Source organism: Diabrotica virgifera, chromosome 6 (assembly GCF_917563875.1).
Source record: "Diabrotica virgifera virgifera chromosome 6, PGI_DIABVI_V3a".
Lineage (NCBI taxonomy): Eukaryota > Metazoa > Arthropoda > Insecta > Coleoptera > Chrysomelidae > Diabrotica > Diabrotica virgifera.
The window spans coordinates 58,124,383-58,148,191 of NC_065448.1; the positions used below are offsets into that span (position 1 = coordinate 58,124,383).

General features: G+C 34.8%; 1 protein-coding gene across 1 annotated transcript in view; it reads left to right on the forward strand.

The window, feature by feature from the left end:
- Nucleotides 1-6,062: 6,062 nt before the first annotated feature.
- The window catches only part of LOC126886072 (uncharacterized), a 72,039-nt gene continuing 54,292 nt past the window's right edge, over nt 6,063-23,809 (forward strand). Inside the window, exons 1-2 of the mRNA XM_050652915.1 lie at nt 6,063-7,499; nt 7,626-8,232. Coding sequence (XP_050508872.1) covers nt 6,063-7,499; nt 7,626-8,232 — 2,044 coding nt within the window. The remainder of the gene's footprint in view (nt 7,500-7,625; nt 8,233-23,809) is intronic.

A 23,809-nucleotide genomic window follows, 5' to 3' on the forward strand; every position in this document is an offset into this window, starting at 1 on the left:
GAACGAAATGGCATAGATGTCCTAGTGGCAACTGCTAGCAACAAGACTAAGTTTTCACTCTAATGGCATATAAAACAACATAATGCTATTCTACACCCCACCAGAATGAAAACAATGGGAACCTTCTCTGGTTACACCTCCGAGGCTTCTACAATTTGCAAGTCATACGGATGCTAAGACTAAGGAAGATGAGGGAATTCTACAATTTACAATTCACGTCCCATCTGCTCAGCGCGGTAAAGTTCCAACGAGAATGGTTCCCTTCGTACACTAATCAGAGTAAATGTAAATCAAAAATGAATAACCATTTTCAATTTCGTTGCAAAACGAAAATACAGCCGGACCATATTCTAGTCCAATCAGAGAGTGCAGCAAGCACCTCTACCGGTTTCGAAACTTATTAATCTCTCATCAGGAGGCACATATGCTGCTCTCCCTGATCCAACCAAAACAAACCCCAGCGTGCAGTCCCGGATTGCAACGAACGAAATGGCATAGATGCCCTAGCGGCAACTGCTAGCAAAAAGACTAAGTTTTCACTCTAATGGCATATAAAACAACATAATGCTATTCTACACCCCACCAGAATGAAAACCATGGGAACCTTCTCTGGTTACACCTCCGAGGCTTCTACAATTTGCAAAGCCATACCGATGCTGAGACTAAGGAAGATGAGGTAATTCCACAATTTACAATTCACGTCCCATCTGCTCAGCGCGTTAAAGTTCCAACGAGAATGGTTCCCTTCGTACTCTAATCAGAGTAAATGTAAATCAAAAATGAATAACCATTTTCAATTCCGTTGCAAAACAAAAATACAGCCGGACCATATTGTAGTCCAATCAGAGAGTCAGGGAGAGCAGCATATGTGCCTCCTGATGAGAGACTAATAAGTTTCGAAACCGGTAGAGGTGCTTGCTGCACTCTTTGATTGGACTAAAATATGGTCCGGCTGTATTTTCGTTTTGCAACGAAATTGAAAATGGTTATTCATTTTTGATTTACATTTACTCTGATCAGAGTACGAAGGGAACCATTCTCGTTGGAACTTTACCGCGCTGAGCAGATGGGACGTGAATTGTAAATTGTAGAATTCCCTCATCTTCCTTAGTGTCAGCATCCGTATGGCTTGCAAATTGTAGAAGGCTCGGAGGTGTAACCAGAGAAGGTTCCCATTGTTTTCATTCTGGTGGGGTGTAGAATAGCATTATGTTGTTTTATATGCCATTAGAGTGAAAACTTAGTCTTTTTGCTAGCAGTTGCCGCTAGGGCATCTATGCCATTTCGTTCGTTGCAATCCGGGACTGCACGCTGGGGTCTGTTTTGGTTGGATCAGGGAGAGCAGCATATGTGCCTCCTGATGAGAGACTAATAAGTTTCGAAACCGGTAGAGGTGCTTGCTGCACTCTCTGATTGGACTAAAATATGGTCCGGCTGTATTTTCGTTTTGCAACGAAATTGAAAATGGTTATTCATTTTTGATTTACATTTACTCTGATCAGAGTACGAAGGGAACCATTCTCGTTGGAACTTTACCGCGCTGAGCAGATGGGACGTGAATTGTAAATTGTAGAATTCCCTCATCTTCCTTAGTCTCAGCATCCGTATGGCTTGCAAATTGTAGAAACCTCTGAGGTGTAACCAGAGAAGGTTCCCATTGTTTTCATTCTGGCTGAGTGTAGAATAGCATTATGTTGTTTTATATGCCATTAGAGTGAAAACTTAGTCTTTTTTTAATATAATGTACTTGGTATTTGTGGTCGGTATATTGCTTCGTAATAGTATATTTATTTATTCATTTATTAGGCATTACAATCCCTAGGTGAGGTGGATTACTTCTCTGTCATTTATAGCTTGCTGTGTCTTTGCCTATGCCGTGATTCTTTTCAATTTCTTCCTGTCCTTGCACGAAACTTTCCAGTCTTTCACATTCATTGCTCTTATGTATTCTTTTACATCATCCAGCCATCTTCTTCTAGGTCTTCCTCTACACCTGGGCCATAGTGGTATTCAGTTAGCCATTCTTCTCAACATATATCTGACTGTGGGCATCTCTGTAATATGTCCTATTCGTTCTAAGTGAAGAGATTATATGTATATGTATCTGACTATATTTTATCCTCTTTAATTCTTCTTCAATTTCGGCATTTGTTTTCATTCTTATTTTTTCCTCTCTTATTACGTTGTGGCTCAGTATTGTTCTTATTACATATTGTTCTTTCAAATTTCAGAAGGCTATCTTCCTCTTTCTTGTTAATCCTCGTTGTTTTCATCCCATATGTAACAACAGGTCTTATTAAGGTCTTACATAGGTTCAGCTTTGTTCTCTCATTTGCTTCTTAGCTTCCTATTCATTCCATATGATTTTTTCCTTTCAGAATTCTTTCCTCTGTTCTCTCCGGTGTTCACTATTGTTACTCACAAGTAGCTAAAGGTGGATACAGTTTCAAATTTATGGTTCTATGGTATTAGATATTTCTGAGTTGTTGTGTCGTTCTTCCCTATCGTCATGTATTTTGTTTTGTGCCGGTTTATCTGTAGCCCTATTCGCTTCGCTTCGTTACCTAATTTTTCAACTGCTTCTTCGTCTTCGCTATGATGACTAGATCATGTGCATGTCCTACTAGTTGAAGTTCTTCTTCTTCTTCTTCTTCTTCTTCCTGCTTCCTTAATAGGCTCGCGTCTGTTCCATGTTCGGATGCCTCCTCATCAGATATCCAGGTTTTCAATCCACCTCTTCCTTGCTCTTTCTATACTCCTTCGGCAGTTTGGCGATCTATGTATCGCGTGCTATCTTTACCAGTCTTCCTTCTCCCATTCTGCTTATATGGCTATACAATTCTTTTTCAGTGTCCAGTCATTTATATTCTCTATATTACAGCTTTTCCTGAGGTCTGTGCTGCGTTGTCTATCCCGTAATGATTCCTGTGATATCTCGGACTATTTTCATTTCACACGTTTCCATCTGTATTTTTGTCCTTGTGGTGTCAGGTCTTGTTTCCGCAGTGTAATTCATAATTGCTTTAACTACTGTTCTATAGATCTTGGCCTTTGTTTCTGTCCGTAGATGTGTGTTGCACCAGATAGTGTGTTTAAGACATACTGCTATTCTGTTGGCTTTGTTTACTTGTTGGGTAACTTCTGGAGTAAACTGTTGGACACGTTGCACGTCCTAAGCCCGGATAAAGAAGAAAGGTTCTCGGGTGAGGCTAGTAACCTACCCGGGGTAAAACGAAAACATACTCATAGACTTGGACAAGTGTCTCGGAACAGGATAGTTGAAGTTGATCTGTAATAATGTTTTTGTTTGCAAATATTATTTATTTCTCCTTATTATTACAGTCGAACCCGCTTAATAGAATATCTCTTATAGGAATATCCCGCTTTAAGGAATAAAAATTTGAGGTTCCGAAACGTTTCTACCAGCCACCAATGATCGGTTATTAGAATATCTTGGTTATAAGAATACATTTCCTTGGTACGAAGGCTATTCCATTAAGCGGGTTCGACTGTATTTCCAATATCAGGTTAAATAGTGTCGGTGAGATAGAATCACCTTGTTTCACGTCTTTGTTTACATTGCTTTCCTTAGAAGTTGTTCCATTGAAACTGATCTTTGCTGTAGTGTTCTTTAGGCTCACTGTTAGGATATGTCTTATTTTTTGTGGAATTCCAAGATTCTGCAGCTCCTCCATCATTTTCGTTCGACTGATTGTGTCAAAGCGCTTTTGAAATCTATGAATATTAGGTGCACTTCTCTGTTGTATGCTCTCGATTTTTGAATTATTTGCTTCAATGTATGTATGAAATTAATTGTCGATCTTCCGTGTCTGAATCCATTCTGGTATTCTCCTAATATTCGTTCAGAGCATAATTGAAAGCTCATGTTTAGTATGTTTGATTGAATTTTATATGCGGTCAGGTAGTATGTTTTGTGTCCATATTTGTTGTATTAGCTGGTTTAGTTCTTTATGTAATTCTCTTCCTCCGTATTTTATTAATTGTACTGCTATTTCATCTTCTCCTATTGCTTTTTCGTCTCGTAGGTTTTTAATTTCTTTTTGTAGTTCTTCTTCTGTGAGAATTTCTACTTCGTCGTTATCTTGTACTATTATTCATACCTTCTCATCTCAGTCTGATTTCTTCGTAGTGAATAGCATTTTTTCATAATACTCTTCCTAATTGTACATTATCTCACAAATAATAGACATATATACCAAAAAGGATCAAAGAAAAAGGAAAACAACAATGATTATTAATCTAGTGTTAACACTGTGTGTGCTACAAAGAAAATGCAGCTGATTTTACCTATTAGCAAGAATATTAAGGCTGATTTATCTTACGAAGGTACGAAGAATCGTGTAATATAAAAAACATTGTCTAGTTTATAGTACAACGGAATGGGGCGACAACGGGGACGTGCGCCGTCTATTGTTCTGCCGTCTACATCCTGTCGTAAGATAAATTAGCCTTTATTATACACACATTAAAACAAATACTCTATTACATGTTTATCCTGTATTTCAAATGGTCCAAGCCAAGTCCTTAAAATAAACATATATGTCTTGCAATACAAAGTTTATTACCACATTTACATAATAGCCTAATAAAATAAAAAAAAGTCAAAATGTAAATTCGTACCGGTTGAAACAAATTTTATATCAAATTTTAGGAGGGTACAAAAGATATTTTCGAGAAAGTATCCAAATCATACAAGGGGATCATTGTTTAAATAATTAAAAAGGGGTCATTTTTGCAAAAACAAAATAATTTTTTAACTGCTAAGGTAATTCACTTACTAATGAAGGTCTAGGGGATTTTTTCTGCAGAGTTGAAGGATAAATTTTTCACATAAGACTTACTAAATTAAATTTGGCCCCCTCTTTATTTAAATAATTGTATATGTTGTGAAAACAACAGTTATTTACATTAATTTGCTTTTATAAAAATATCTCTCTGTAAATCTGTTGGGACAATCTGTATTGTGTTTAAAATATTTAATTCTCTGAAAAACTTGAGTGTAGCGTTGTGTGTTTCATAAAATATACATCTGCATTTTTTATAGTTTCGGGGTAAAAGCAGGTCATTTTGCCAAAGAAGTGTAACATGTGTTTGGCCCTTTTCAGGGCGAATGGTGTAAACTAAACTATCAAAGATAATAGTGCAGAGATTTGAATAGAATTTCAGTAGTCTCTTTCTGCTCTCCGAGTTGAACACTTTGTTCGCTTGTGCGTCTCTCTTCGCCGTAAAAATACTCTCTCCGCAATAATTAATAGATTAAAAAGACTCTTACTCTCTCTCGTTCGCTATTAAGAATATCATTTATCGTTAAGCCGCTTATTTGTTAAATTCGTTGTTTTTTTTTGTTAATAAATGTTTTGTTCGCCGGATACCCTTATTTATCGCTAATACACAACCCTTTCTATCGTATTAATTAGCACCTTTAAAACCAGACCAAATCAAATTATTCGAACCAGTTCTCCTAAAAGTTCACTATTTTGTTTATATCGAAGGACGGGACATACGGGTGTGGTCCTAAAATATTCACCTATGTCCAATTAGGCAAAAGGTAATAATTAAACCATTTTTGCCACGGTGGGGTGAGATTGAATAAAAACTCACACCATTTGATGGTCTACATCGACCCGGATTTTTGGTTGGTTTTCGCGTTTGTGCCGCTTTTTCGGACATTTTTGTGTGTAATACCTCTACAAGACTTGTTAGTTCGCGTCGCGATAAACTCTAAGTAAAAGAAAGTGAAGTTATTGTGTGTGGTTAGTAGCTGCCACCTGTTGCTTTATCAATTGGACTAATTTGGTGAGATTTTTCCATTTTTTAAAACTTTTATTGCTGATCCAAGGTAAACTCTGCTCAAAGACATTTTACGGTCAAAAACACTTTTGTAGACATTTAACGTAGACGCTGTATCTCTCTGTGAAACTTAGACTCTTATTCTCTCGCCGCGCTTGTTAATTGACAAAAAACTCTCCAGTGTAATTTAGATTTTGCCGCGTATCGATAGACTCTCTCTCGCCGTGTGTTCAATCGAATTCGAGATAGAAATGGAAGACCTCAAGAAAAAAAGGACGCCTTTGAAGGCTAAAATTACAAGAATCGAAAACTGGCTCTCACAAAAGGCTAGTACGGAAAAGGATGCGCTACAATTTCAATTTCGGCAAACAGAATTAAAAACCTGTTTTTTAAAATATGAAGAAATAATGGATCAGATAGACGAGATTGATGAAGCCGGTACTGAAGCAGAAGACAGGGTAACAACTGAGCAAAAATATTTCTCTATTCTCGCGGGCCTACAGCGTAAGATGGACGAGTTATTGTTGGGCCCCCCTCCTCTCAGATCAAATAGCACTCAGTCAACTGTGGCCACTGCTAAGGTTAGGCTTCCGGAGATCACCATGCAAACGTTCTGCGGGTCATTCTCTGAGTTCAACTCGTTCTACCAGCTCTTCGAGACGCTAATAGTGAACAATGAAGAACTCAATAATGTGCAACGATTTATTTACCTTAAATCGTTCCTGCGAAATGAACCCCTCCAGTTGATCGACAACATCGAAGTTATCGACGAAAATTTCGATATAGCTGTAAAAACTCTCAAAGATCGTTACGAAAACAAATCGCGAGTGATTAGCTTACACATTCAAAAATTGTTAAAGGCTCCATCTCTAGTTAAAAGTAATTCAAAGGCGTTACGCGAATTTTTAACTCTAGCTCAGCAGACGCTGCTCGCTTTGAAAAATATGTCCGTACCAATTGAGCATTGGGATTTACTATTAATTGAAATATTTTTACAAAAATTAGATTTTTCTACACATAGGGCCTTTGAATATGATATTGGGACAAAGACCTTACCTACCCTTTCACAGTTTTTTAAATTTCTCGAGAAAAAGTGTGATATTCAGGAAAAATTAAATGTTTCAGATCATGATAAAAAGGTTAATAACAGGTCTCAATCAAAAACATCTTTCTTCTCATCAGTTGACCAACCATCACACTCTTTCTCTGATAATAATTGTACTTTTTGCAGAAGTAATGCTCATAAGGTTTATCAGTGTAATGATTTTAAATGCCTCTCTTTACAGGAAAAATTTAATTTTGTAAAAGGTAAGAAACTGTGTTTTAATTGTTTGGGTAGTAAACATTTCTCTCAAGATTGCGGCTCTACTCGATCATGTACTTTGTGTGGGGGTCATCATCACTCATCCCTCCATGGAACCTCTGAAAATGTCTCTTCCTCTAGGAACATCAATAGGCAAGCTCTCTCTCGTGAGCGCAATGCTCAAACTCCTCAAAATTCTCAAGGTGCTTCTCGTGTTGTCGCTCCCATATCTACTCAGCATTCTTTTAATAATCGCAGCCAAAATGAAGCTTCTACTAGCTCATCCAGACCTCCTTTAGATATGCAAAATTCTCCAGATTCTCAGGCAGCCACATCTCTCTCCGCTTTATCAGTTAAAACTGATGTATTGTTGGCTACCGCTTTAGTAACCGTTTATTCGAAAGACGGCAGACCCATGCATGCCAGAGCGCTCCTAGATAATGGGAGCCAACATTCGTTTATCTCTCGTGATTTGGTTGAGAAGTTAAAACTCATCCCTTATTTTAAACAGCTACAGATATCAACCATATCCGAAAACACCTCACTCTCAAACGAAATGTTAAACTTAGAATTTTTCCCCTATAATGTAAAGGACAGAAGTTTTAAAACTTCTTTCGCTGTACTCGATAGTATAACTTGTAGGCTTCCTAGAGCTACTATAGATAGAAGTAAAATAAAAGTCCCACAGGATCTCACTCTCGCAGATCCCTCGTATTCTGTTCCGGGTAAAATTGATTTGCTTCTAGCTGGTGATATCTATAGTGAATTATTGACGGATGGATTTATACGGTTGGGAAAAAATCTTCCCATTCTTCAGAATACTCACTTAGGCTATGTTATTTTTGGTACAATTAATCCTCAGGTTTTTCACCGTAATTCACATTTGGCTATCTCTCAGTCAAATGTTTCTCTCTTTGTTCAATCCGAACCCGAAGAAAATCAGTTGGATAAGTTGCTTCAACAATTTTTCGAAATTGAAGAAGTTCCCCTCGTTAGTAAATTAACTCCCGATGAAGAATTAGCGGAACAAATATTTAGCAAAACTACTCTTGTATTACCTTCAGGCCGCTTTCAAGTAAATCTTCCATTTGTCTCTGAAAACGCTAATAAAATGTTAGGTGAATCCTTTAAAATGGCCTTTAAAAGATTTATGAAATTAGAACATAGGCTCTTAAAAAACGAAAGTACATACGCTCAATATAAATCTTTCATTAATGAATATCTTCTTCTCGAACATGCGAAAATAGTGCCTCTCTCTCTAACCAACGAAAAGTTAGAAAGTAAATATTTTCTACCGCATCACTGTGTGTTTAAGGAAGAATCTTTAACAACAAAGCTTAGGGTTGTTTTTGATGGTTCGATGAAAAGCTCTAGTGGTTATTCGCTCAATGATATTTTACTCAAAGGTCCTACTCTTCAACCGGAACTTTTTGACATTTTGCTACGGTTTAGATTGTATTCCTTCGTTTTTACAACGGATATACAAAAAATGTATAGACAAGTTAGAATAAATCCTGCTCAAACCTCTCTTTTAAATATTCTGTGGCGTGACTCCCCTGAAAAAGACATTGCGTGTCTTGAATTGCAAACCGTCACGTATGGAACTAAAAGCGCTAGCTTTCAGAGTACTCGCTGTTTAATGGAACTGGCACAAACTCATCAGATTGAGTATCCTCTGGCCAGTGATGCTCTTCAAAATAGTTGTTACATTGATGACATTCTCTATGGCGCTAATGATGTACAGACTCTCCTTAAAGCTCATAAGGAAATAACTAGTTTGCTTGGAACCGCTTGTATCTCTCTCCATAAATGGTGTTCTAACTCAGACTTGTTTTTAAAAAATATCTCTTCTCTCTCTTCGAACACTACTTATGTAATAGCTCCAGATAATGGCTCCAATAAGGTTTTAGGTTTATGTTGGAATCCTATTCTTGACACCTTCTCAATCTCTCTCCCAAATTTTACCTTAAAGGACTCGTACACCAAGAGAGAAGTACTGTCAATGATTGCCCAAATATTTGATCCTCAAGGCCTAATTAACCCAGTTACAGTTGTCGCTAAATTAATCATGCAACAAATTTGGATTTCCAAAATTAATTGGAACGATATCATAGATGCAGATACGTTGCATGAGTGGCTAAATTTTGTTCGCAGTCTCTCTAATTTTAAGGATTTAAATATACCTCGGTGTCTCTTTTTAAGTCAAGAAATCACTAGTGTTGAGATTCACGCATTCTCGGATGCAAGTTTAAAGGCTTATGGAGCTTGCATCTACCTACGTGTGATTTATAGATCAGAACAAGTATCTTGTTCACTTTTAGCATCTAAGAGTCGTGTCGCTCCGCTAAAACCCTTGACTCTCCCAAGATTGGAACTCATGGGTGCGCTATTGTGTAGTAAGCTCACAGCAAGGATTGCTAATATTATTGAAGAAAAACTCTCTCGCTTAGACTCTATAAATATGTGGTCGGATTCAGAAATTGTTCTCGCTTGGCTTCGTTCGCATCCCTCTCGTTGGACTCAATTTGTAGCAAATAGGGTTGCACAAATTTTAGATAATTCTCCTAACGCTCATTGGAGGCACGTACGATCCAAAGAGAATCCTGCCGACATACTCTCCCGAGGAATGCTACCCGCTGAAATACTTAAATCTTCTTTGTGGTTTCATGGTCCTCAATTTTTGAATCAATCTCGGTTGGATTTGTTGAAATACAATCCAAAAGTTTATACCTCCAAGTTACCCGAAGAAAGGAAAGTAACTCTTCACATTCGAAATGATCAAATAGATTTTTTCACCTCTCTTTCTGATAGGTTCTCTAATTTTTCAAGGTTTGTAAGAACTTTAGCATTTATATTCAGGTTTGCCAATAATGCCAAATCGCCTTCTCATAAGTTATCAAATTCTCTTGAAGTAAGCGAACTTCAAAACGCTGAACTGAAGATTGTTAAGATGCTTCAGTATTCTTCTTTCTCGCTTGAGATTTCTGAGATTAAAAAAGGTAAAACTCTATCCAATAAGTCTATTTTACGCTTAAACCCCTTTTTGGATGAAAATGAAATGCTGCGTGTAGGAGGTCGCCTTGGTAACTCAGACGTCACATTTGATCAAAAATATCCTCTTCTCCTTCCCTCAAAAAATCGTGTAGTACGTCTCATTCTTCAGAGAGAACATATCAGACTTTGTCACTCTGGTCCTCAAAATACTTTATCTCAAATTCGACTTAAATATTGGCCTTTAAATGGACTACGTGAAGTTAAAAAGGTCATACACCAATGTATGGTTTGTTTTAGATTTAATGCCAAACCCGCTATTCAGATTATGGCAGATTTGCCAAAGGAACGTTTGCAATCCTCTCGAGTATTCGCTCATGTAGGATTAGATTTTGGTGGCCCCTTTCAGATTAAAGCTTCCAAACTCCGCAAAGCTCCCTTGATAAAATCTTATATTGCTCTTTTCGTTTGTCTATCGACTCGAGCTGTTCACATCGAAGTCGTGTCCGGTCTTTCTACAGAGACGTTTCTTCTCGCTCTAAAACGTTTTATTAGCCGTAGAGGCCTCCCTCAGACTATATTCAGTGACAACGCCACGAACTTTTTGGGAGCTCGTAATCAGTTGTTTGAACTTTATAAGTTTTTAAAAGAAAAAGAAAACTCTCGCTCTATTAATGATTTTTTGGCATCATCGCATATTCGCTGGAAAACCATAGTTCCTCGAGCCCCTCATCATGGTGGCATCTGGGAAAGCGCTATAAAGAGCGCAAAGCATCATATCCGTAGACTCATGGGTGATATTAAGCTCACTTTTGAAGAATTTACCACTGTTCTCACTCAAATTGAAGCTGTGCTCAACTCTCGACCGCTTTGCTCCCTCTCAAATGATCCCTCTGATCTAACCTATCTGACCCCTGGACATTTCTTGATTGGACAATCTCTTACGTCATTTCCTGAAAGGGATGTAATCCACATTCCCGAAAATAGATTAAGTTTATGGCAACATCTCTCTAAACTCCAGCAAATGTTTTGGAAAAAATGGTCAATTGACTACTTGAACAGACTCCAAAATCGCCCTAAATGGTTTCTTCCTCATAAGAACCTAGAGCCCAACGATCTCGTCTTGTTGATTGAAGATAACACTCCTCCTCTTTACTGGGCTCTAGCAAGAGTGATTGATGTCTTTCCCGGAAAGGATGGCCGAGTAAGAGTTGCATCGGTCAAAACTAAAGATGGAGTCTTCAAGCGCTCTATTAATAAATTGTGTCCTCTACCAAATGACTGTTAAAATTAAGTTAAGTTTAGTGTTTTCGCTTAAGAACATTGTAAGTTGATTTATGTTAGGTTAGGTTTATGTTAAAGCCAGTGCTTCAACGCGGGGGAGTATGTTGTGAAAACAACAGTTATTTACATTAATTTGCTTTTATAAAAATATCTCTCTGTAAATCTGTTGGGACAATCTGTATTGTGTTTAAAATATTTAATTCTCTGAAAAACTTGAGTGTAGCGTTGTGTGTTTCATAAAATATACATCTGCATTTTTTATAGTTTCGGGGTAAAAGCAGGTCATTTTGCCAAAGAAGTGTAACATGTGTTTGGCCCTTTTCAGGGCGAATGGTGTAAACTAAACTATCAAAGATAATAGTGCAGAGATTTGAATAGAATTTCAGTAGTCTCTTTCTGCTCTCCGAGTTGAACACTTTGTTCGCTTGTGCGTCTCTCTTCGCCGTAAAAATACTCTCTCCGCAATAATTAATAGATTAAAAAGACTCTTACTCTCTCTCGTTCGCTATTAAGAATATCATTTATCGTTAAGCCGCTTATTTGTTAAATTCGTTGTTTTTTTTTGTTAATAAATGTTTTGTTCGCCGGATACCCTTATTTATCGCTAATACACAACCCTTTCTATCGTATTAATTAGCACCTTTAAAACCAGACCAAATCAAATTATTCGAACCAGTTCTCCTAAAAGTTCACTATTTTGTTTATATCGAAGGACGGGACATACGGGTGTGGTCCTAAAATATTCACCTATGTCCAATTAGGCAAAAGGTAATAATTAAACCATTTTTGCCACGGTGGGGTGAGATTGAATAAAAACTCACACCAGTATATAAAACTTCAAAACCAAATTTTCAAAAAAATATTTTTAGCGTTTTGAATAAGCACTATAAAATGTCTTATTTTGCAGAAAACATTGAGCTATGTTACCAGTATTAAGCAAAAAAAATTGGTCGAAAAATATTAATATTTTTTGAGATATTGAATTTGTTTATTAAATGTTACTATATTTTCAATTGAAAAAACGCGGTTGTTGCCAAAGAAATAGTCACCTGCGTAAGAGCTCATTATTTTTATTTTTATGTATATTTTCGATAAATGTATTGATAAATTCAAATTTCAGTTAAACTCCCTCCTAAAATGGCATTTGAAAATTATTCAAAGTTTATAACTTGTTTTTTTAATAACGTCGCGGCGATTAAGTATTTTGAAATGCCGTTTCGATAATTGGGTTCCTGGGAATTTTTTACTAATTAACAAAAATTTTTTGTCGTTTTTTCTTCTTCTTTTTTTTCTTTGAGTTTTATTACTACGGGCCCTTTTAGGGTTAAATTTCATTAAGAATGTCGAATCTCTGAGCTGTAGATTCTAGACCTAAAAATATTAAGATTTATTTAACTTAAATTTCTTAAATAAAATGTGGCTACTTACCGAGTTACAGGAATGATTGACCCTTCCCAAATTCTACGCCACTAAGTTAATTACTATTTTAGCGAAATTTTTAGATTCTGCAATACTTTGTATGTAATAGTTATTTATAATATAAGTGTTAAAAGTACACGTTTAAGGCACGCATGTGAAAGTTTGCAGAATGAGCGATAGCGAGTTCGGCAATTCACATGAGTGCCTTAAAAATGTACTTTTTAACACACATATCATACAATACTTTTTCTACGAACGTAATTACAGGACAATATCTACAAAATCTTTTACTTGAACTTGACTGACATTCCATTTTTATATTTTTTTGACATTACATCAAAATTGTCTATACGGTCAATACGAACTGCAGTGCCTTAAAAATATTTTAAAGCACTAGTGCCTTAAAGTAGAATTTTTAACGCTTGTATGGAGTGCTAAAAATTGCATTTTTAACACGGTTGTAGAAAAATAACTTTATTGGTATCGATAAAGCCATCAGTTTTCGAGATATTGGAAGTTTAAAATGAATGAATGAATGAATCAAAATAACTATGCCGTTTCATTTTTAACGTCCAATATCTCGAAAACTAATGACTTAATCGTTACCAGTAATCAGCATATTATTTACATGGAAAGTATTGGAGACTCGAAAAATTTCGCTAAAATATTAATTCCCTCACTGGCGTAGAATTTGGGAAGGGTCAACCTTTAACTATACCCTGTCGTACGCCTCTGGTAGTAGCTAGAAACTTTTATTTATCACAATTTAGTAGAATGTATAGTACCCACACTTTCTGCCAAGTATGGTAAGGATACGTCAAATAGTTTGAAAGTATTTGGTAAAAATAATTTTTAAATTTTTAAATAAAAGACCCTGTAACTCAGTAAGTAGACACATTTTATTTAAGTGATTTTAGACCAATCTTAATATTTTTAGGTCTAGAATCTACAACTTAGAGATTCCACATTATTAATGAAACTTTACCCTAAAAGGGCCCGCAGTAATATAACTCAAAGAAAAAAAAGAAGAGGAAAAAAACAAAAAAAATTGTTAATTAGTAAAAAATCACTAGGAACCCAATTATCCAAACGACATTTCAAAATATTTAATCCCCGCGAAGTCATTAAAAAAAATTATAAATAAATTTGAATAATTTTCAAATGCCATTTTAGGGGAAGTTTGAAATTTGAATTAATAAATACATTTATCGAAAATATACATAAATATAAAAATAATAAGATTTAATACAGGTGAATATTCCTTTGGCAACAACCGCGTTTTTGCAATTGAAAATAGATTATCATTTAATAAACAAATTTGGACCAATTTTTTTTATTAATACTGATAACATAGCGCAACTTCTGCTGTAAAATAAAATATTTTATAGTGCTTATTTAAACGCTAAAAATAATATTTTGCAAATGAAAAAAAAACAATCCTATTGACCTTTATTAGTAATTGAATGACTTCAGCAGTTAAAAAAGCATTTTTTGCAAAAATGGCCCCTTTTAAATTAATTAAACAATGATCCCCTTGTATAATTTGGATACTTTTTTGAAAATATCTTTTGTACCCACCTAAACTATGATATAAAATTTGTTTCAACCTGTACGAATTTACATTTTGATTTACATGTAGTGTAATTTTATTTTACTAGACTATAAAGCAACTAAATAAAATAATAAATAAAAATAAACAAATTATTGAACAACTAATGAAGACTAAACCTACAATAATTTAAAGACTTTAAGCAGTTCATTTAGATTCTGCAAGTTACATTTTGTGATTGTGATACATTTCATTTCCATCCTGCTGTGACGCACTATAATCTTGCTCATTCATTCAACAAAGGTCGTAATCCTCACTAGTCCATAAAAACTAAATCTCCCGATTTGACACTCAAAGAAATAAACATCTGTGGCAGGTCATTCCCTTGTTTGACATAATGGTAGATAGGTTTTATATTCGGCGTTAGGAAAATACACAGAGAAATCCGACAGTAAAATATGAGTTTTAATAAAAGCTGAGGTTATAAATTTCATTTAATAGCACGTAAAACAAGGGTAGGTGGTGCAGGAAACAGCCCTTTAAAAGAATTCAGTTCAAGTTTTACTGGGCGCCGTGCGGTGTGACTAACTTGTAACAGATTTCATAAAAATGTTAAACAAACTGGTTTGTTAACCCCTTTATATAGAGAACAATAATTTATAAATTTTTGAAGTTATACTTCTTTAGGCGCGATTGAGAAAAATGTTAAAGTTAATTTTTATAAAAACGACAGTCTGAAGTACGCGCACACAAGATAAGAATGACAGTGTTAAGTTAGTTACTAAATTTTTCAAGTTACGTATCAGTACAAATTAATAAACAATGTGAAAAAATATTGGTGTCTTTGTTAATTCAATAATTATACAGTATTGCCCAAAATAAACAGTACTGAAACTGAAACACATAATATGTATTTTTGTGCGCGCTGTCATATTCAAATAAACTAGTACAGACCTGTCGAGTAATCTTTAAATAATTACTTATTAAGGCCTAATTGTTAAAAATGGTGTTAAATACAGAGGAGAAACTGTTTCTCGTGGAGCATTATTTTCGCTCATACGGAATCGGCCGACGTAATAGTGCAAGTCTGCAATACGTGTGTGATCAATTCACAAACTGCAACGGTTTAATAAACGTTCTAATGCTGTAATTTTCAACAACCTTCAAAATTACAGCATTACTTGGACAACGTTTATTAAACTGTTGTGTGAATTGATCACACACGTATAGCAGACTTGCAATATTACGTCGGCCGATTCCGTATGAGCGAAAATAATGCTCCACGAGAAACACTTTCTCCTCTGTATTTAACACCATTTTTAACAATTAGGCCTTAATAAGTAATTATTTAAAGATTACTCGACAGGTCTATACTAGTTAATTTGAATATGACAGCGCGCACAAAGATACATCTGTGTTTCAGTTTCAGTACAGTTTATTTTGGGCAATACTGTATTATATACGATGACGATAGATATTTACTGATAATTTATTAGTAAATTGGAAAAAAATCTTTTGTGAAAGGTATGAAATTTTATTAAAAATCCCTGTAAGGGCTACATCACAGCTCGATTTTATTAAAAATCATCATCAGTGTTAAAACAGGTTGGATGCCACCAAAGAAATACTAGGGTAAAAACCCTTTAAATGTTATATACACTCCTGGCCAAAAAAATCGGGACACCTTAAAAATTGGTCATTTTTGATGTCTCGAATCTCCTAAACCTGTTGTCCAATTTTAGTGATTTTTTTAATATGTTATAGCCTTATTCTCTAAGAATAAGGATGTAGTTATAGTGTTGCTGAACAGGTAAATGTCATTGTATACCGAGTGTAACAACAATACTGTGTTTTTTGGAATATTCTACACATGGAACACCCTGTGGAATATTCTAGCATTTAAAAAATATTGAAATTAAAACTCAATTGAACCTTTAGCCTTTATTAACACTATGCTTTTTGACTCATTCACTTATGTTGGATATTGAAAAAGTTAGGTACTTTGACAACTAGCCATGTTCTTCATCAATACAGGGTGTTTTTAAATAAATGCGGCAAACTGTAAGGGGTAATTCTGCATGAAAAAATAATGAAAGTTTGCTTTATAAACATATGTCCGCAAATGCTTCGTTTTCGAGATACAGGATGTTGAATTTTTTCTTACAAACTGACGATTTATTTATTGCTCTAAAACCGGTTGAGATATGCAAATGAAATTTGGTAGGTTTTAAGAGGTAGTTATTTCACATTTTTTGGCATACATCTAAAAATTTTAAATTCGCCATTGGCGTGCATACAGGTAAAATTACCGGGTAATATGACCCGTATGCACGCCAATGGTGAATATAAAATACAAAATTGTATTTCAAAAAATGCGCAATAACTGCCTCTTAAAACTCAGCAAATTTCATTTGCATATACTAACCAGTTTTAGAGCAATAAATAAATCGTCAGTGTGTAAGAAAAATTCAACATCCGGTATCTTGGAAACGAAGCATTTGCAGACATATGTTTATAAATCAAACGGTCATTATTTTTTCATGCAGGATTACCCCTTAAAGTTGGTCGATCTTATTTAGAAACACCCTGTATTGATGAAGAACATGGCTAGTTGTCAAAGTACCTAACTTTTTCATTATCCAACACAAGTGAATGAGACAAAAAGCAGAATGTTAAGAAAGGCTAAGGCCATAGTTAAGTTTTAATTTCAATATTTTTTAAATGCTAGAATATTTCATACGGTGTTACGAACTTTCAGGAAAAAACACAGTATTATTGATACACCCGGTATACAATGACATTTACCTGTTCAACAATACTATTTCTACATCCATATTCTTAGAGAGTAAGGCTATAACATATTAAAAAAATCACTAAAATCGGACTACAGGTTTAGGAGATTCGAGACATCAAATATGACCCATGTTTAAGGTGTCCCGATTATTTTGGCCAGGAGTGTAGTATATAGTTGCATTAAAGGTGCATACTTGATTAAAACTTCATAGGATGGATATAAATTAAACAGAATAGTGCCTTTAGGTAAGGTATGGACATTCCCAACACGTGGGATGTAAATTGTTGTAATGTAACCAACTCAATTTACATCCCACGTGTTGGAAAGGTCCATACCTTACCTAAGGGAACTATTCTGTTTAATCTACAGGGTAGCGATAAAATATGGAAACACGGTAATTTCACGGAAACTGCTAAAACGATTTTTATAGATTTTGGTGGGTAAGGGTCTTCTAATGAGGCCGATATTACAGTGGTAATTACATTGTTGTCAAGTCTTCCGTTTGTCTGGAAATCTAATGAACTTTCTTATTTTAAATGGAACACCCTGTATATTTTTTGCGTTTTGAAGTCTTTACGAAATACTGATTATTTTTCATGTTATGTTCCCTATACCTAAATGCTATAATTTCGGAGTTATTGCTACATTTATTAACCTTTAAGTACACGCGCTGGCGTATTTTGTACGCCAGATATAAGGATTCTACTGCAATTATATTTAAAAATTTCATCTTTGACCTTGTTTATCTCTCTAACCTATCACTGGAATGTGCTTTATAATTTGGTTTTAGTTTCGTTATAATCGGCGTTCAGAGAAGATCGTAATTTACAGTTTATTATTTGTTGTTTCCGGTGGTGGACAATATACGCCACGATTATATTAATATAAGTAGTAATATAGTTCCATTGTTTTCTAGTCATTATGGCACAAAATATATTTATCTTTATAAACATTAAATTTTCTCCTGTAAAAAATCACATTTCAAAAAAATATTTATTAGTAATTTTATTTATCATGGAATCCAGTTACTCCATGATTCTAGTTATAAATCCCAATTGGCTTACTGAGAAGGAACTCCAAGAGCAACTGATGCCGAATAAGGTTTATAACAAACAACTAAATATATTTTTCAAAAAAAAAATAAACAAATCCGATGTTTTTAAGTGTATTTTTTTGTGGCGTATAAAGTACGCCACGCGTGTAGTTATATTATAACTTAATGCGCGTGTAGTTAAAGGTTAAAAAAATAAAATTTTAAACAAATTATAAAAATCAATTTTTTCGGCCCGGGTAGACATTATTTTAGCATATTTGCATCATTGGAAACAAAAAGGGTCTTTTGTCATTTTCCTTTAAAGTTAATCGCTTCCATGTTATAAATAATTTAAAACTGAAAAAATTCGGAAAATGACGAATTTCTAGGTTAAAAACACAAGTAAATACTATTAGTTTTGAAAATATGAAGTACATAAATTCAAGTTCGAAGCTTATTGTATCAGCTAGCGATAAGTGATTTGATCTCATCTCATTTTAAAACATCGTTTTTTAGTTGTTAATGCAACCCGATCGCCCGTTCTCTCATATGCGCTTCATTAGCAATTAAAAAACAATGTTTTAGAAAAAAAACATGTCAGAAATTCTTATTTGGGAGCTGATAAAAGAAGGTTTGAGATTGAACTTTGTAATTTTAAAAAATATTTTTTTACTTGTGTTTTTGAACCTTGAAAATCGTAATTTTTCGATTGTTTTCAGTTTTAAATTGTTTATAAAACTCGAAAACGATTAACTTTACAGGAAAATGACAGAAATTTTACAATGATCCAAAGAACCTAAAAATAATATCTGCTCGGGCCGAAAAAATGGATTTTTATAATTTAACTAAATTTTTTTTTATAATAAATGTAGCGATAACTCCGAAATTATAGCATTTAGGTATAGAGAATATAACATGAAAAATAATTATTATTTTTTAGGGACTTCAAAACGCAAAAAATATATAGGGTGTTCCATTTAAAATAAGAAAATTCATTGGATTTCCAGGAAAACGGAAGATTTGACAACAATGTAATTACCACTGCAATATCGGCCTCATTAGAAGATCCTTACCTACTAAAACCTATAAAAATCGTTTAAGCGGTTTCCGAGAAACTGTGTTTCCATACTTATCGCTACCCTGTACATATATCCATCCTATGAAGTTTTAATCAAGTATGCACCTTTAATGCAACTGTATAACATTTAAAGGGTTTTTACCCTATTATTTCTTTGGTGGCTCAGCTGGCATCCAACCTGTTTTAACACTGATGATGATTTTTAATAAAATCGAAATCGAGTATATAGTTATTTGAGTGCCTGTATAATAGATACATTTATGCTGGTCTTTTCTAGTACTTCCCATAATCTATTAATGGGGACCGTGTCATATGCCTTCGTTAGATCTACCGAGTAAATGCAACTCTGGGGCTCTTGACAGAATTTTTTCTATTAGTTGAGTTATACCGAAAATGTTGTCTATTATGGATCTACCTGCCCTTAAGCTGCCTTGTTCTTCTGATTCGTAAGAATCAGAAGAACTGAGAGAATCAATGTATCTAAACATCTTCAGATAAAAATGTGATTTATTCATCTATTATCTACTCCTGCTTCCAAAACATGTCTTTGTTCCATCATTATTACACTTAATAAAATAAAACGTGGCTTGAAAATAGAATTAGGAATATAAAACAGAAATAAAAAATGTAAATAGAGCAGAAAACCATTCTGTTGGAATTTTATGTATAAGAAAAGTTTTAGGATGTCTTTATTTCTCTATTTTTTCGTCCGCAGGGAGATTAGTCATTTGGTTTAGTTGTATTTAAAAGTAAATAAAGTTAAGCTATTAATTCTTTAAGATCCATGTATTGTCCTCTCCTATATGGCATTTAGTAATCCACCCCTTTACAGACGTCCCTTAAGACCTTTATGTATTCGTAAAGAACGCATTAACCTTACCAATTCCGCCCAATTGTTATAGGAGACATAAATCCGGCGTTCTTTTGTTTTGGACTGAAATCTCGTGACTTATTGCCCTTTCTGGCCCAACGGACCCTGCGAAATAAATAAAAATGCAGGCTTGCCCTTATTTCGGGTCTCTTCGTGCCTGTGTAAGTGGAAGTCATTCTTAGCGCACTAGATTTAGGGATTATATCGCAGCGAACATGCGAGAACTCGTTCAGAGATTAGTTGAGGTCGTGAAGGTGTCAATAGTCGGCATTTGTTTTCGATGTTCCATCGCACTTTGGTTCGTTTCTTTCACCGGCCGAAATTGATGGTATTGCATTGCTTAGACTTGTTTTCTGCACGAATTTATTTCTTTTCGCCGATTTATACGAATAAATCGGTTGAGATCTTTATTTGGTGTAGAGATATTCTCATACGTTGCTATCAATTTTACGGAAAAAGATATTATCCAAAAATACTGAATTCTGGATTATTCTTCTGGCAGTAATAATACTTGTAATGATCATGTAAACATATTTTTTCATAAGGAAATTTTATATGATATGTAAAGAATAAATACTTTCTAAAACGGTTCAATACTTATTTTCTGTTTCATCATCATGGCTTACTCACTCCTGGCGGAGTGTTTGCGCCCATTTGGATTTTCTGATACATTTGTTGCGGAAAATCAGTCCTCCGTTGTCTTTTTACTATTATAGCAGCATGTTGTGTGACTTGGTCCTCTCTACAATGTTCCTCCATTTCTTCCGGTCCTTACACCATTCCTTCCAATTGTAGATTCCTAGCTTCATTTGTGTCTCCTAAGACTTGATGTCTCTATCTAGTTTTGGGTCTTCCCTTTGGTCTCTTTATTGTTGTTCTCCAGCCGGTTATTCGCTTTATCGTAAAATCTGGGTTAGCTGTTTCTGTGTGTGCCAGCTCTCTGAGGCTTTGCGCCTTCGCGAACTTGATTATGTCTTCACCCTGGATGGCTTCTTTATAATTTCCCCATTGGTTAACCTCCTCAATTCGCCTACACCTATCCTCACTGGTCCCATTATTCGTCGAATTATCTTTCTCTCTAAGATTTCTAACTCCATTTCATATTTTTTTGTGTTAAGCACATCGTCTCTGGACCATAAGTGATAACTGGCCTGATTGCGGTCTTATAAATTTTTAAGTTGGTTGTCTTACTAATGTATTTTTCGTTTAAGAAATTTTGGTAGTTCCAGTAGATTTTATTACCCAGTGGGATGCGTTCATTTATTTCATCCGTTCTATCATTTCTGCCATTCACAATCACTCCCAGGTATTTGAAACGATATACTCTTTTAAAGGTATATGCACATGCACCAAGCTAAATTTCTTTCTCGATGTTCGTACTCTCTCTTGAACACTTTAGGTATTTCGTTTAGCTCTGATTTGTTACTAGCCCTCTCTTTTTCGCATTTTTATCTTCTTATTCTTCTTCGTCTAGCCATTCACGTCCACATCTGAACATAAGCCTCTTCAAGTCTTCCTTTCCATTGTTTTTTTATTGTACGCTACTTGTAATCAATTTTTCCCGGCAGTTCGTTTCAGATCATCTGTCCATTTCATAGGAGGTCTGCCTCTGGGTCTTTTGTGTTCGTATGGTCTCCAGGTTAGAATTGTTCTGTGCCATTTGTTAAGATCGCTCCTAGCTTATTTTTATCTAGTATTATTATCTTATGCATGGTTTTTAAGTCTCTATTAACCAGTGCAATATCGTCTGCATACGCTATAAGTTGGGCCGAACATTCGATTCTAGTTCCGATAATTTCGTTTGCTCTTAATGCATCCTCTATGAGATGTTAAATAATTTTGTCGACAAGGAATTTCCCTGTCTGAAGCCTACCTCTATTTGCACTTCATCTGAAAGGCCTTCCCTTGTTAGGATTCGTGCCTTGGATTCTTTCGTCACTTTCATGAGCCTTACTAGTTTTCTTTGAGTGTCTAGTTGTTTTATATCATCAATTAGCTCCTCCTTTATTACACTGTCAAATACTTGCTTGTAGTCAATAAACAGTAGGATATAATATGTAGATATACTCCGTGCTCGTAGCTCGTAACTTCTTTCGACGATTTGCGTTACCTTGTGTATTGCGTTTATTGTTGACTTCTTCTCTCTGACTCCATGTTGGACATGACATACACATGTATCATAATATTATACAACTTATCTTAATGTAGTCGCTAAGAATCTATGGTTGATGCGACATTTTTCTCTAAATAAACAAGTGTGTGATTTAAATTTGCCAGTGTAGGTATATTTTTAGTTGACCGCGTAAAGTGGTACCATCAAAACAAATAAATCTTACTGTATTTAATTACAAACATACACCACAAATATGTCGGCTTAAATCATTTAAATTATCCATGCTTGTTGCAAACTCGACCCAAGTTGTTGCAGCAAAAAGACATCTTATTTATTGCAAGCGCTTAATTAGTCACATAAAGATTTTAATGCCCATTAACTTTTTTATTTTTCTGGTATACTATACGTTTAACGATCTCGGTATCTGATTTAATCTCGTGAGATGTGTAACGGAAACTGGTTATCATCCAATAAGAATACTATAAACGGACAATTTATTGATAGGGATCTCCGATATAGACACGACCGCCAAAGTGGGATAGGATTTAGGGATGTTGTAGTATTAACCTACATATTTTAGTGAATGAATTAATTATAACAAATAAAAATTGTATATTTGCTATTAAAATGCAAGTTGGTTGTGTTGGAATTTAATATTCAACTATAAATTATTATTTTTGTTAGCGTTAAAATAAATACATGCAGTCTTCAAGTGGCGGGCCACTGCTCCGAATACATAAAAGTCAATTCAATATACTTCTGGCGAAAAAATGTCAAATTACATATGAATATGAGAAGTTAGTTCTGTGTTTGATATTTAGTCTGTAAGAATATTTGGTAGAGGAAACACCTCTCTTAATTTCTTTGTACAGTGGAACTCCGATAAGTCGGCCCCTGATAACCCTAAGTCCGGCTAATCGGGTCTGATTTTAATCAGACAAACATTTAAACAATAATAATGTATGTAATATAATATTTAAGAGATGATGGGTATTTTTGTAATTTGAACTATACGATAGTAAAAATGACGCATGGCACACGGCGACAGAGCGACGTTCATTGTCTCGGATTATCGGAAACAACAGGCACCTGTCATTCCTTTATTTATTTCAAACTGTCTTAGCATTGTTTAAAAAAGACTATAATACTATTTAAAAAATTCTTTGTTAAACAATGGTATTAGTCTTCACTGTTCCTAAATAACATAACATCGTTCCGATTGTGACCGTATTGTGTTTAGTACAGTCATATTTCAATTATAACGGAGTTTATCTGTAAGAATACCGTATTTTATTAATTTTTACCATATTCTCCGGCTAACCAGGATTTTCGATAACCCGGATCGGCCGTGGTCTTGATTAATCCGAGTTATCGAGGTTCCACTGTATATATTATTGTAATAGTTCGGTTCGGTTAAAATAAAAATAGTTTTTCTTTTACTTTTATTTGTATCTTTTATTATACTATAATTCTAATAGGTCGTATGCGAAATCCTAAATGGTAGGGAAGTCCGTTCTCAGCAAATCTACTGATATAATTTAAATAAATTAACAACTTGATTGC